Here is a 15,441-nt window from a genome sequence, read left to right as displayed (position 1 = left end):
GGGACAGGGTGAAAAAAAGAAAGAAGGAATGAGAGAGTGGGTGGATGAGAAAGGGAGATAGAGAGAGGATGACAGACAGGGGGGTGAGAGAGAGAAACAAGGCCAGAGAAAAATAGGACATTAGAGGAAAGGTGAGAGAGATCGAAAGCTGACTTAACAGAGAGATGAAGTGACAGAGACAGAGAATGAGAGGTCTAGAGACAGAGAGAGAGAGAGAAAGATGGATTGGCCTCTCTCGATTCAATATACGCTTTCAAAACTCCAGTCATGAAAAGGAAATAGCTCCATGACTATGGGGAAAGAGCATGAGGTTGGAACTAATTGGATAGCTCTGTCAGAAAGCTGCCAGAGACATGATAGGCTGACTGGCTGTGGTCTGTCCTTACCCCACTGCCGACAACCTCACTGTGACAGTTAGTCTAGTGGGTTCATTGATGTGCAGAAGATGGACTTCAGTAAGACACTGATTATTCATTTCCTCCTCAATGTAGGCTTCTCCTTCCCCTGAAGATGCTGGTTCTTATGGCAACGGTCTACCAAGAATGAATAAGAAAGTGCACAAGGAGGCAGGAGAAATATTTGGATGCAGAATACTCACGTGTTGACTGGGTCCAACATTGATGAGTTATCCTCGCACTGTAAGACTGGCCAGTTTGGGTGTAGATATGGAATGTGTATTTCCGTCCAGGCTGCAAGTTTTTAACCAGGTATTTGAACTTCTTCCTGATGGTCATGATGTGCAGTGAGTGGTCTCCGTCGAATGTGGAGATGTTAAATCCAGTATAGTTGCCCTTTGGTTTGCTCCATTTCACAAGGATCGAGTAACCTGAGGACTCACTGCAGTGGATTCCGGAGACAGTACCAGGAACTATAAAAGGAATTGAGTGATTAGGCTGAGCAAGGAACCCCAACCCAGGCTGCCTTTAATGGCATGAGTTAATATGAACTGTCACAAGTGATTAGATTACTTACAGTGTGGAAACAGGCCCTTCAGCCCAACAACTCCATACTGACCCTCCGATGAGCAACCCACCCAGACCCATTCCCTTAAATTTACCCGTTTACCTAACACAAAGGGCAATTTAGCATGGCCAATTCACCTAAGCTGCATATATTTGGACTGTGGGAGGAAACCGGAGCACCCAGATGAAACCCACACAGACATGAGGAGAATGTGCAAACTCCACACAGAGTTGCCTGAGGCAGGAATTGAACCCAGGTCTCTGGCGCTGGGAGGCAGCAGTGCTAACCACTGTGCCAGTCTTACAGCGCAAGGATTACTCAGCAATGTTGGACCAAGTCAACATGTGAGTATTCTGCATCCAAATATTTCTCCTGTCTCCTTCTGCACTTTTTAATTAATTCTCGGTCAACCGTTGCCATAAATGAGGTGGATGGGGGTGGTGCCACAGAAAACAGGAGGGAAATGGAAATTGGATTGGTGCATCACATGCAATAAAGACCAAACAATAAACAGATGAAGAGATAGAAATAGTGGAAGAGTGAGAAAGAAAGTGAAGGAGGACAAGAGAGAGGGAGGACAAAAGAGAGAAGAGAGGGAGGACAAAAGAGAGAAGAGAGGGGGAGAGAAGAGAGAGAGGGAAAGACAGAAAGAAAGGGGGAGAGGGTGAGAGAGAGGGGGGGGGAAAGGAATGAGAGGGAAAAAGAGAAAGAAAGAGTGAATGAAAGAAAGAGTGAGGGAGAGTTTGAGAGAGAGAGAGAGGGAAAGAGAGAGGACAAGAGGGGGTGGGTGGAAATAAGAGAGAAGGAAAAAGAGAAAAAAAAGTGAATGTGAGAGAGAGAGAGTGAGAGACTATGAGAGAGAGAAGACAAGAGGGAGAGAGGGACAGGGAGAAAGATAGAAAGAATGAGAGAGTGGGTGGATGAAAAAGAGAGAGACAGAGACCGAGAGAAGATGACAGACAGGGGGGCGAGAGAGAGAAACAAGGCCAGAGAAAGATAGGACATTAGAGAAAAGGTGAGAGAGATAGAAGGCTGACTTACCGGAGAGATTAAGTGATAGAGACAGAGAATGAGAGAGGGAGAGGGCAAGAGAGAATGAGAGAAGACTATAGACAAAAAGAGAGAGAGAGAAAGATGGATTGGCCTCTCTCGATTCAATATGAGCTTTCAAAACTCTACTCATGAAAAGGAAACAGCTCCATGACCATGGGGAAGGAGCATGAGGTTGGAACTAATTGGATAGCTCTGTCAGAGAGCTGCCAGAGGCACAGTAGGCTGACTGGCTGTGGTCTGTCCTTACCCCACTGTTGACAACTTGTGGTCTGTTTGGTTTTAAGTGCTGTGTAATCGAATGTTTCCCAGGAGTGTGTTTTGGGTACATGTGTTCAAGATACTGCCCGCTTCAGGAATGACATGCTCCCTCTCATTCCCAGGAGAAATCTGTGCCCCAATTCCAGCCTCATGTTATACTGTAGCCCTGTCTAGAGGCCTAGCATGGGCAACATTGTCAGTCCTAATCCTATAGGGGGTGGGGAGGGGAGAGTTTTGCATTTATATAGCATCTTATGGAACCTCAGGATATCCCAAAGCATTCCTCATCTCTATAGTAACTGCAGTATAGGAGTTGGGACATTATATTGAGGTTGTACAAGATGTTGGTGAGGCCTATTCTGGAGTATTGCATGCCGTTCAGGTCGCCTTGCCTTAGGAAGGACATTGTTATGTTGGAGAGGGTTCAGAAGAGATTTACCAGGATGTTGGCAGGAATGGAGGGCTTGATTTATAAAGGAAGGCTGGAACATTTTTCACTGGAGCATGGGACGTTGAAGGGTGACCTTGTAGCGGTTTATAAGCTCCTGAGGGGCATAGTTAAGGTGAACAGCGGGTGTCTATTCCCTAGCATGGGGGATTCAAGACTAGGGGGGCACATCTTTAAGGTGCGAGGAGAAATATTTTAAAAAGACATGAGGGGCAATTTTTATACACAAAGGGTGGTTCATGTGTGGAATGAACTCGCTGATGAAGTGATGGATGTGGGTACAGTTACAACGTTTAAAAGACATTTGGATAAGTACACAAATAGGAAGGTTTTGGAGAGTATATGGGCCAGAAGCAGGCAGGTGGGACTAGTTTAGTTTGGGATTATGGTCGGCATGGACTGGTTGGGCCGAAGGGTTTCTTTTCATGCTGTATGACTCCATGCTGTGAGAACGTGCACTTCGTTGAATGTGTGACTTGGGATCAGGATTAGGCCATTTCAACCCTTCAGCCTGTTCCACCATGCAGTAAGATCCTGCCTGATGTCAGCTCTGCTTTCCTGCCCACCCCTACACCCACTGACTGCCTCATTGGGCAAAGACCTCAGATCAGATGGTAGCTGGGAATGAGCTGAGTCACCGAAGGTGCAGTGGGCTGGCTTGCTGATACCCTGGACAGGAGGATGCAGGAAAATGGACATGAATCATAGAACAGTACAGAGAGAAGCCACTCAGCCCATCGAGTCTGCACTGACCCTCTGAAGTGCATCCCACCCTGACGTATCCTACCCATTGCTGTGACTCCACATTTCCTGTGGCTGACCCACCCAGCATAGGGCAATTTAGCCCAGCCAATCCACCACACATCCTTGTCTGCCCACCCACCTCTCCTCCCCCCAATTCCCCTCCCCCAACACCCCCACCTCCTCTCCACCCCCAACTTCCCTCCCTCCAAGTTCCCCGATCCCCATCCCCATCCCCACCCCCAGCCCCACCTCCTCCTTCTCCTCCTCCCTCCTCCCTTCCCCTCCCCTCCCCCCCCTCCCATTTCTAACCACTGAGCCACCGTGCCAACAGTGGTGACGTGCAAACCTTCCACTGAGCTTGGGACAATTCCCGACTACCTCATGATGTATCAGGTTCAGAATAAATAACACTCACAACATGTCCCCACCTGCTCCTGGTTGAGTCTGGACAGTGACTAGTTATTTGACCCAGTGGGACCTGCTTTCCCATTGGTTCACACACTCTCATTAACAGCCAGACTCAACAGCACAGTCCAACTGGGCTTAGTCTCCTGGCTGACTCTTCACCTTCTGTCCATGCCCCTGAGGATGGGTGCACTGTCCCAGCTGGTGCCCACCACCCTCAGCAATCTTGGAACTGGCTGCGTTTGAAGGAAAGATTAACCCCTTCCCTCACCAAGGCCCTGGCGAGTGGCCATATCCCTATAGGACAGAGGGTAACTTACTTGTGGTGCTTTGCATGATCATGGGGTCACTTGTTATGTTCTCCGGAGTGACTGATTTCACCGTCAGGTTGTATCTGAGCCCCGGTTCCAGGTCTGGCACTTGGAACACCTTTTGTGCAGTGGAGTAGGTCACATGGAAAAAGTCAGTACTCCTTTTGACTGTAATATTGTACATGTACTCAAAGGCTCGCTTATCATTGGGTGCTGTCCATTTTATTGTCAGTGAGTCCGTGGTCCTGTTCACCAGAAACAGTTGAGAAACTGTGGATGGATCTGTGAACAGAGAGGCATGGATGGGATTAGTGTGGTCCAGACTCAATGAGCTGCTACAGGATGGTGTTTGTGAGCTAGCTGCAGTTTCCCTGTCACCCTGGAATCAGATACTGAAGCTGATCTGTCTTTTATCTCCAGAATGCTGCTTTTAATTGCTACAGTGATTGCTGCTTAACCTAAGAACTAGATCTGGTTAATGAAGTATTGAAAGATCCAACAAAGTATTTATTATTTCTCAACATTACCTACAAAGAATAGGAACCTAAAAGATAAGGGCAGAAGGAGGTTATTCTGCCCGTTGAGCCTGCGCTGCCATTCATTGTAATCATGGCTGATTGGCCAACTCAATCTTGCTTCCTCCCCAGAACCTTTGATCCCATTTGCCCCGAGTGCTATATCTAGCCACCTCTTGAATCCATTCAATGTTTCGGCATCAATTACTTCCTCTGGTCATTAATTCCACAAGCTCACCACTCTTTGGGTGAAGAAATGGAAATCTGCATCCCAAATGGTCTACTCCAAATCCTCAGACTGTGACCCCCCCCCCCCCCACCCTCCCCTCCCCTAGGTCTGGACACATCCACCATCAGGATCACCCTCCCTGCCCCTGCCCCTGCCCTGTCTAGCCCTGTTCGAATTTTATAAGACTCTATGACATTCCCTCCTCACTCATCTAACCTCCAATGAAAACAATCCTAACCAATCAATTTCTCTTCATACACCATGATGCATAGTATCTGGGCGAATATGAGGCTATTTGGTTGCAATCAATAGGAGTCTGAGACCTTCATACCCTCATGCAGTGGTGAAGTCATAAGCATGGCATTGAAAGGATTTTTTTAGAATCCCTACAGTGTGGATACAGGCCTTTCAGCTCAACAAGTCCACACCAACCCTCCGGAGAGTATCCCACTCAAACCCCATTCCCCATTACTGTACATTTACCCCTGACTAATGTACCTAACCTACACATCAATCCACTTAAACTGCACATCTTTGGATTGTGGGAGGAAACTGCAGCACCCAGAGGAAACTCGCATAGACACGGGGAGAATGTGCAAACTCCACACAGACAGTCACCCCAGGGTGGAATTGAACCCAGCTCCTTGGCACTGTGAGGCAGCTGTGTTAAGTACTGAGCCACCGTGCCACCTCAGTATACTAACAAACTGTCATGAAGACATCACACTTCAAGAAAGGACCCACATCTGACACACATTTTGATCAGAGGCATAGACACAGCTTTGTCAGTACAGCATCTTATCTCTGAGTTGAATCCAAAGCAATTTCTCAGCACCATAACCGAGGCATCATCAGAGGCAGAATCTTACAGATAAGGCTTTAAACCAGGAGTCCAACTGGTGCATCAACTGGAAATAGATCAAAAGCTTCCCTTTGGAGAAGAGGTGGGGAGTTCTCCTCAAATTCCAAATGTGCATTTCTCCTGCCATCACTCACTGAACAACCAACTGGAAATAACCATCAGTCTATGGGTTCCATGCCATAGAGTCAATGAGTCATACAACACGGAAACAGACCAGTCCATGCTGACCATGTTCCCAAACAAAACTAGTCCCACCTGCACTTGGCCCATATCCCTCCAAACCTTTCCTATTCATGTGTTTATCCAAATGTCTTTTAAACATTGCCCAAATCCACCACTTCCTCAGGAAGTTCATTCCATGAACAACCCTCTGTGTAAAAACTTTGCCCCTCATGTCTTTTTAAAACTTTCTCCTCCCAGCTTAATGGTATGCCCCCCCAGTCTCGAAATCCCCCATCAGAGGGAAAGGGTAACGACTGTGAAGATGGGATCAGAAGGAGCCTTTTGACCCATCAAGCCTGTACTGCAACTCAATACCAATGGGATTGGTCTCTGGCTAAACTTAGTCTGTATGGCTTTATTTGTTCAGGAATGAAAACGCATCAATCTCAGGTTTAACACTTGTGATTTATGGACTGTCAGTTGCAGTTTGCAGAAGAAACTTTCAGGTTGTTCATCTGGTTCATTAATGTCATTTAGGGAAGGAAATCTGCCATCCTTACCTGGTCTGGACTACACGTGACTCCAGATCCACAGTGTTCAATTGTTAACTTACCTCATAGGATGTGCAGTAAAGAATGGCCCAGCAAGCAACACCCTCATCCCATGAATGAATAAAAGTAAAATGCTTATTGCCCAATCTTTGTGGAAATGTTTCCCAATTTCAGATGGAGACAAGGCATTCTGCCATTGCAATCACTGAGGCTGTGCTGGCAAGGTGAGCCTGACTGGTCAGGGAGCTGCTGCCTGTTAATACCAGGGAATTATTCCAGCACTATGCCAGAGTGAATGAGCTCAGAGTTTGTGAGCTTATGTTTCAGTGTTACCAACTCTGATTGCAATGCCTTGGCTGCTCACACTCAACAATCAGCAGCCCTTTCTCACGTAAATCATTGTGGTAATTTGAAATTTGGCATTCTCGTGTTTGCCCTGATAAGTGTAAAGCTTTGGGAAGCTCTGTCCATCTGGCAACATTCAAGCCAATTTCACTGGCTATCGGATGCTCTGGGAGCATCTAGAGAACATGCAATGCTCAAGCAAGCACCTTCCTCTTTGTTCACACCATCAGTACTAAAGTGAACTCTGCTCCACCTCTCTTGTCACTTTAACCGATGGATGGTAACTTACTTGTGATGCCTTCTATAATTTTGGGTTCACTCAGTGTGTTTTCCGGAGTGATTGCCTTCACTGTCAGGTTATATCTGAGCCCAGGTTTCAGAGCTGACACTTGGAACACACTCTGTCCTGGTGCAATGCTGTAGGACGCAATGAAATGCTCAGCATCATTTGTAACTGTGATGTTGTATGTGTAATTGGAGGCCCGCACATCAGGGGGCACCGTCCAGTTTATTGTCAGTGACTCTGTTGTCCTTTTCACCACAGAGAGATTAGAGACAGCCGTTGGATCTGTGAACAGAAAGGCAGAGAAAGGGTTAATGTGAAAGGCTGTTCATCCTGTGTGTTCATGGGCACTACGGCCAGTGGACCAGGTCACCTGACGAAGGAGCAGCTCTCCAAAAGCTTGTGATTTCAAATAAACCTGTCGGACCATACCTTGGTGTTGTGGGTCTTCTGACCTTGTCCACCCCACTCCAACACCAGCACCTCCACGTCATGGTTACAATTTAAGACTGAGATGAGGAGGAATTTCCTCTCTTAGAGGGTTGTGAGTCTTTCAAACGCCTTGCCACAGTGAACTGTGGGGGTACCTTGTGTATATTTAAGACTGAGATAGATTCGTGACCAGTCGGGGAATCGAGGGTTACAGGGAAAGGGTAGGACAGTGGATGTGAGATATGTCGGATTCTATTGAATGATGGAGCAGGCTGGAGGGGCTGAATGGCCTAGTCCTGTTCCTATTACTTAAGGTTTTCCAAAAGTCGTTACTCTTCACAACTAATTAATTGACGGTAAGGAGTCTCGAATAATATGAAATGCTCAGACAGGTAACATTTGGAAAGCCACACCCACAGAACATACAGGAAAGCCACACACACACAGACCAAGTCCTAAACTACGAAAGCAACCACCCCAACACACAAAAGAAGTTCAAAAGGGCCACAACACACTGCAGTACACCAGAACTGCAAAAAGAGGAAGAAGAACACCTATACAATGTATTCGCCAAAAACGGATACCTGCGCAATTTCATCAACATGACAACAGAATGAGGACATGCCACAACCCAAAGGACTAGCCACACTACCATAGATCAACAACATTTCCAAACTGACAGCCAGACTACTGCGACCACTAGGACTCATAACAGCACACAAACCAACAGCCACACTCAGACAACAACTCACCAGAACAAAGGACCCGATACCCAGCATGAGCAAAACCAATGTAGTGTACAAAATCCCATGCAAGGACTGCACAAAACACTACATAGGACAAACAGGAAAACAGCTAACAATCCGCATCCATGAACACCAACTAGCCACGAAACGACACGACCAGCTATCCTTAGTAGCCACACAGGCAGATGACAAGCAACATGAATTCGACTGGGACAACACCACTATTATAGTACAAGCCAAACAGAACAGCCAGGGAATTCCTAGAGGCATGGCACTCGTCCACAGATTCAATCAATAAGCACATCGACCTGGGCCCAATATACCGACCACTGCAGCGGACAGCTGGAACTGACAACCAGAAGCGGCAGATACAAACCACTATAAATGCCGGAGGAAAGATCACAGAAGCGCTTCACAGGAGGCTCCCAAGCACTGAGGATGTCACCTAGACAGGGGACGAAACATCTGCAACACAAATTCCCAGCTCGGCGAACAGAACCACAACAGGTAACATCTCTCTTCCTCCACACAATGAGCAGTAATGGGAGCTCTGCTCTGGTCTCTCCTGCTCCCATTACGTCAGTCTCGATTCTTTTGCAAAGCTCCTGTTCAGATCCGTCAATGTACTTTCTCTTGAGCATGTTATTTTAGCCTCCGTATCCATGAGGAGCTCTAACTCCAGGCACAGGAGATCCAATTGGAGATTGTCTCTACTGTTAAAAGGAGGGGGGTGATTGCATTAGAAAGAGTGTAGAGGAGATTTCCTGTGAGTGGAAGGCCTGTGTTGTGAGGGAAGATTGGAATTGACTGGGGTTGTTTTCTCTGGAGCAGTGATAATTGAGAGGGGTCCTGATGGAAATGAAAAAAAAAACCACGAGAGGCATAGATAGGACAGACAGGAGGCATTTTTTCCAGTAGTCGAGGGGCATAGATCAAAGATAAGAGGCACAAGGCTAAGAGGAGAGTGAAGGAGTCTTTTTTCACTCAGATTGTCATGAGAATCTGGAACTCACTGCCTGAAAGGGTGATTGCATCAGAAACCCTCATGATATATAAGCAGTCCTTCGATATTCACTTGCATTGCCATAGCCTCTAGGGCTATGGGCCAAGATCTTTGTTGGTGTCCACAGACTCGATGGGCCAAATGGCCTCCTTCTGCACTGTAAACACCTATAAGGCGCTGGATTAATCTAACCTCCACAACACTCTCCACATTCTAACTCTGCACTGTGTAAGGTACCAGCCACTAACTGCAAAATGCACACACATTGAACCCTCAGTGGGGGACTGTCTCTTTAACCGACAGAGTGTGATGTATCTGTGGTGGCCATCAGGATCTCAGGTTCACTCAGTGTGCCCTCCGGAGTGACTGCCTTCACTGCCAGGTTATAGGTGAGCCCAGGTTTCAGAGCCGACACTTGGAACACATTTTCTTCTGGTCCAGCGGAGTAGGAATTAATGAAAGGTTCAATACCATTTGAAACTGTGAGGTTGTATGTGTATTTGAAGGCTCATTTATCAGTGGGCATTGTCCAGTTTATTGTCAGTGACTGCATTGTCATGTTCACCAGAGACAGATTGGTGACTGGAGAAGGATCGGTTAATAGAAAGACAGAGTCATAGAGTCATACACTACAAAAACAGACCCTTCAGTCCAACCAGTCCATGCTGAACATAATCCCAAACTAAGCTAGTCCCACCTGCCTTCTCCTGGCCCTTATTCAACCAAACCTTTTGCTATTCATGTATTTATCTAAATATCTTTTAAACATTGTAATCGTATAAACATCCATCACTTCCTCTGGAAGTTTATTCCGCACGCACATCACCCTGTATTTGTCCCTAGTGAGTTAATACATAGGCAGAGGTCTCCAAACTGTCCCTCCCATCTAAAAGTCACAGTGTGGTATTCTTTGACTCCCTGGACCAGATGTTGATGAAGCCTGCTCAGTCATCGAAAAGACTTGAGAATTTCAGCAGCAAATTCAATCCGATGTAAATGGGGAGGTGCCCTAATACCCAGGCACACTTTGCCCTCTCAGGATACAGCATAAAATGCAAATAATCTGTTTGTGGGTTCCCCTCATTTGACACCACACTTCATTACCATCGCAATTCAAACTGACTTCAGTGAGTGTGTGGTATTTCAGGTGGTTTTACTGTTGTGTAATTGGGCCAGTATTTATTACCCATCCCTAACTGTACTTGGACTGATGGTTCGCTGGGCCACTTCAGAGAGCAGTTCAGAGTTAACCATATTACTGTATCTCTGACGTAGGCCAGACCAGGTACAGATAGCAGATTCCCTTCCCTAAAAGGCCTTAGTGAGCCAGTTGGGCATTTACAATAATTAGACTAGCTTTTAATTCCAGATTTTTTAAAATGATAATTCAAATTTCACCATCAGCCACAACAGGATTCAAACCCATCCCTCCAGAAGATTATGAAGTCTGGATTATTGAATTAGTGACATTTCCCTCCCTGGAGAATGGAGATGTTAATGAGATGGTTATGTGTAACTTGATACATGTAACAGTCATTTGAAAGGGACTGTGAAGAGCAGATGGTATTGTCTGCACAAAAGAGAGACAGACAATGAATCCAGGGAGTGGTACTGTGTACAACAGGGTCAATAAAAAAAGTTTAAAAGCGTGGCGCTGGAAAAGCACAGCAGGTCAGGCAGTATCTGAGGAGCAGGAGAATCGACATTTCGGGCATAAATCCTTCATCATGAATGTGGTGGTGGTAGGGGGAGCGGATGCTGAGATTAATTGGAGGGTGGGGGTGGGGTAGCTAGGAAGGCGATACATAGATGCAGGTGATGGTGATAGGTCAGAGTGGAAGGTGGAGTGGATAGGTGGGAAGGAAGATGGATGGGTAGGACAGCTCAAGAGGCGGTGCCAAGTTTGAGGGTTGAATCTGGAATGAGGTGGGGGGAGTGGAGATGAGGAAACTGGTGAAGTCGACGTTGATGTCATGTGGTTGGAGGGTCCCAAGGTGGAAGATGAGGCGTTCATCCCCCAGGCATCAGGTGGCTTGGATTTGGCCTTTGGAGGAGGACCAGGGCTTGCATGTCCTTGGCAGAGTGGGAGGGGGATTTGAAGTGGTTGGCCATGGGGCAGGGAGTTGTTTGATGCATGTGTCCCAGAGATGTTCTCTGAAACGTTCCGTGAAAATCTCTGTCGAATGTAGAAGGATCTTTTGGAGTCTTGGACAGTGGTGAGGGGGGAGGTGTGGGTGCAGATTTTACACTTTCCTTTGGGGCCTTGGATGAACATTGGTAGATATTTTCCTGCACATCCAAACAGCTAATCTACTGCGTCCGTTGCTCTCGATGTGGTCTCCTCTACTTTGGGGAGACAGTACGCCAAGTTGCTGAACATTTCAGAGAACACCTCTGGGACATACACACCAAACACCCCCATATCCATGTGGCTGAACACTTCAACTCCCCCTCCCACTCCGCCAAGGACATGCAGGTCCTAGGCCTCCTCCACCGCCAAATCCAAGCCACCCGATGCCTGGAGGAAGAACACCTCATCCTCTGCTTTGGGACCCTCCAACCACACGGCATCAACATCGACTTCCCCAATTTCCTCATCTCTCCTCCTCCCACCTTATCCCTGACCCAACCCTCCAACTCAGCACCGCCCTCTTCAACTGTCCTACCTGCCAATCTTCCTTCCCACCTATCCGATCTCCTCCCCTCTGACCAAGCGCCATCACCGCCCACCTGCATCTACCTATCTCCTTCCCAACTACTTCACCCCCACCCCCACCCTCATATTTACCTCTCTGCCCCTTACCCCCTCCCCCCACATTCTTGACGAAAGGCTTATGCCCAAAACTTTGACTCTCTTGCTCCTTGGATGCTGCCTGACCTGCTGTGCTTTCCAGCGCCACACTTTTTGACTCTGATCTCCAGCATCTGCAGTCCTCACTTTCTCAATAAAAGGGTTTGTCAGTGTGAGAGAGCGATCACTCACAGCTGAAGGGGAAACTGTTAAGGTCACGAGCCACGAGTGGACACCATTGCAATGTGCACACTCCAACCCAAATCCACTGGCTTCTCATGACAGCAGAAGCCACTAAGGTTACAAAATGCACCACGTGGATACAGAGTCGTAGAGATGTGCAACTCATTCCAACTTGTCCATGCCGACCAGATCTTCCAACCCAATCTAGTCCAACTTGCCTGCACCCGGATCATATCCCTCCAAACCCTTCATAGTCATATACCCAATCAGAAGCCTTTTAAATGTTGTAATTGTACCAGCCTCCATCACTTCCTCTGGCAGCTCATTCGATACACGCTCATTCGATCCTCTGTGTGAAAAAGCTGCCCCTTAGGTCCCTTTTATATCTTTCCCCTCTCACCCTAAACTAATGCCCTCTAGTTCTGGGCTCCCCCAGGGAAAAGACTTTGTTTATTTAGCCTATCCATGCCCTTCATGATTTTATAAATCTTTATAAGGTCACCCTTAGCCTCTGATGCCTCAAGGAAAACAGGCCTAGCTTATTCAACCACTCCAATTTTGTTAAGCTCCATCAAGCTTCTGATGAGCATGAAACAAGTGGGTTGTTGTAAGAAAAACCCAGCTGGTTCACCAATCCCTGCCAAGGGAGGCATCGTTGTGCCAATTCGGCTCCACGTGACTTCTTACCCACAGCAACACGATCAGCATTCCATTCAGTTGCAGACAAGGTCGTTGAAAATAGGCTATTCAGCCCCTTGAGCTGTTGCTCTGAAATCCAACAAGATCACGGCTGGTCTTCCACCGCACAGGCCATTTCCCCATGGTCACCCCCATAATCCCATGATGTCTCTCATATCTCAAAATCTATTGATCTCTGTCTTGAAGATACCCAATGACTGACACTCCACAACAACTCCTCTCACCCCCTCCCCATGTAGAGTATTCCATAAATTCACCACCCCCACTTTGAGTGAAGGAATTCTTCATCAAATAAGGAATTTTTAATTCATTCATGGGATAAGGGCATCTCTGGCTAGGCCCAGCATTTAATGCCCACACCTAATTGCCCAGAGGGCAGTTAAGACTCAATCCTGTTGCTGTGGGTCTAGAATCACATGTAGGCCAGACCAGGTAAGGACAGCAGATTCACTTTCCTAAAGGGCATTAATGAATCAAATTGGTTGTTCCTGACAATCCAACTCTTAATCTGAGATTATTACTGAATTACAAATTCCACCATCTGCCACGGCAGGATTTGAATCCAGGACCTTATTATCTGGGTCTCCAGATTAATCGTCCAGTGACAATACAAGTAGACTTTTGACAACCCCATAAAGACAGTCACAAATGGCCTTCATCTTATCCTGAAGCTGCTAGATAGGGTTACGCCCGAAACATTCACCACTTCCTGATGCTGCCTGGTTTGCTGCATTTTTCCAGCCTCCTGCTTGACCATCCCCTACCCCAGCCCAGGGAAGCACCCTACCCCCAATGACCCCTGTAAGAATTGTGCATGTTTCCATGGGATCAACTCTCTTCTTGATTCTCGAGAACAGAGTCCTGGTTTCCTCAATCTCTCCTTGTTGAGGTTATAGATTGAGCATCATCCCAATCTCAGGGGCCTTTGTGGATGGACAATGAATGCTGGCTTTGCTATCTCTTCAAGAGTGAATGCAGAGAGACCAGCATCTTCAAATTCCCATGGTATTGTGGGAGTAATGTGCAAACCTGAGTACAGAGCAGTTGAAGAGTCACTCCATACTGCTGGCATCAGTCACTCTGTAAAACCACACACACTTCCTCAAGAGCAACTTACAGTAAACAGTGTCTACTCAACAACAGAAACCCATTGTGCCCCATCCCTGTCCTCACTGGGCACCACATTACCACTTTCCAATGAGGTTAACTAGACCCTCAATTGTTTACATTTCTTTTTCATTTTTAAATTTTTTTCTTTCTTTTCAGTTTTTTTTTATTTTAACCTTGATTGTTTATTCAGCTTCACCTCAAATTCCATTGGCTGAGGTACTGAGGTCAATTCTGCCGCTCCAATCACTGATCCCACCTGACGTCACTGTGCAGGCTGGATTAGCCAACTGGAGCCTCAGTCTCCTGTCTCTTGGACCGACAGAGAGTAACTTACTTGTTGTGCCTCCTGTAGTCTTGGGATCACTCAGTGTGCCCTCGGGAGTGACTGCCATCACTGTCAGATTATATCTGAGCCCGGGTTCTAGACCGTGCACTTGGAACACATCCCCTCCTGGCCCAGTGCAGTACGTCCCAATTGAAGATCCAGTATAGCTCGTCACTGTAATATTGTATGTGTATTCATCGACTCGTGTATCATTGGGCCCTGTCCAGTTTATCGTCAGTGACTCTGTCGCCCTATTCACCACAGAAAGACTAGTGACCGGAGAAGGATCTGTGATCAGAAAGTCAGAGAAAGGGTTAGAGTGAGTCTGTATTGGCAGTCATAGTGTCACTGGCCAGATTCCACATTTATCGCCCATCCTTAATTGCCCAGAGGGCAGTTAAGACTCAATCCTGTTGCTGTGGGTCTAGAATCACATGTAGGCCAGACCAGGTAAGGACGGCAGATTCACTATCCTAAAGGGCATTAATGAATCAAATTGGTTGTTCCTGACAATCCAACTCTTAATCCGAGATTATTACTAAATTACAAATTCCACCATCTGCCACGGCAGGATTTGAATCCAGGACCTTATTATCTGGGTCTCCAGATTAATCATCCAGTGACAATACCAGTAGACTTTTGACAACCCCATAAAGACAGTCACAAATGGCCTTCATCTTATCCTGAAGCTGCTAGATAGGGTTATGCCCGAAACGTTCACCACTTCCTGATGCTGCCTGGTTTGCTGCATTCTTCCAGCCTCCTGCTTGACCATCCCCTACCCCAGCCCAGGGAAGCACCCTACCCCCAATGACCCCTGTAAGAATTGTGCATGTTTCCATGGGATCAACTCTCTTCTTGATTCTCGAGAACAGAGTCCTGGTTTCCTCAATCTCTCCTTGTTGAGGTTGTAGATTGAGCATCATCCCAATCTCAGGGGCCTTTGTGGATGGACAATGAATGCTGGCTTTGCTACCTCCTCAAGAGTGAACACAGAGAGACCAGCATCTTCAAATTCCCATG

General features: G+C 46.9%; 1 protein-coding gene across 2 annotated transcripts in view; it reads right to left on the bottom strand.

Annotated features, from left to right (window-relative positions):
* Window positions 1-15,441, bottom strand: part of LOC140489363 (receptor-type tyrosine-protein phosphatase H-like) — a 116,772-nt gene that overhangs the window by 34,396 nt on the left and 66,935 nt on the right. For both annotated transcript variants that reach the window (XM_072588843.1, XM_072588842.1), the window contains exons 10-13: window positions 14,428-14,706; window positions 7,136-7,414; window positions 4,192-4,464; window positions 599-868 (exon numbers count right to left, since the gene is read on the bottom strand). In XM_072588843.1, coding sequence (XP_072444944.1) covers window positions 599-868; window positions 4,192-4,464; window positions 7,136-7,414; window positions 14,428-14,706 — 1,101 coding nt within the window. The remainder of the gene's footprint in view (window positions 1-598; window positions 869-4,191; window positions 4,465-7,135; window positions 7,415-14,427; window positions 14,707-15,441) is intronic.

This window comes from Chiloscyllium punctatum, chromosome 18, assembly GCF_047496795.1.
Source record: "Chiloscyllium punctatum isolate Juve2018m chromosome 18, sChiPun1.3, whole genome shotgun sequence".
Taxonomy (NCBI): domain Eukaryota; kingdom Metazoa; phylum Chordata; class Chondrichthyes; order Orectolobiformes; family Hemiscylliidae; genus Chiloscyllium; species Chiloscyllium punctatum.
Note: the sequence above shows the minus strand (reverse complement) of the source record. Positions and strands in the feature narration are given on the sequence as shown.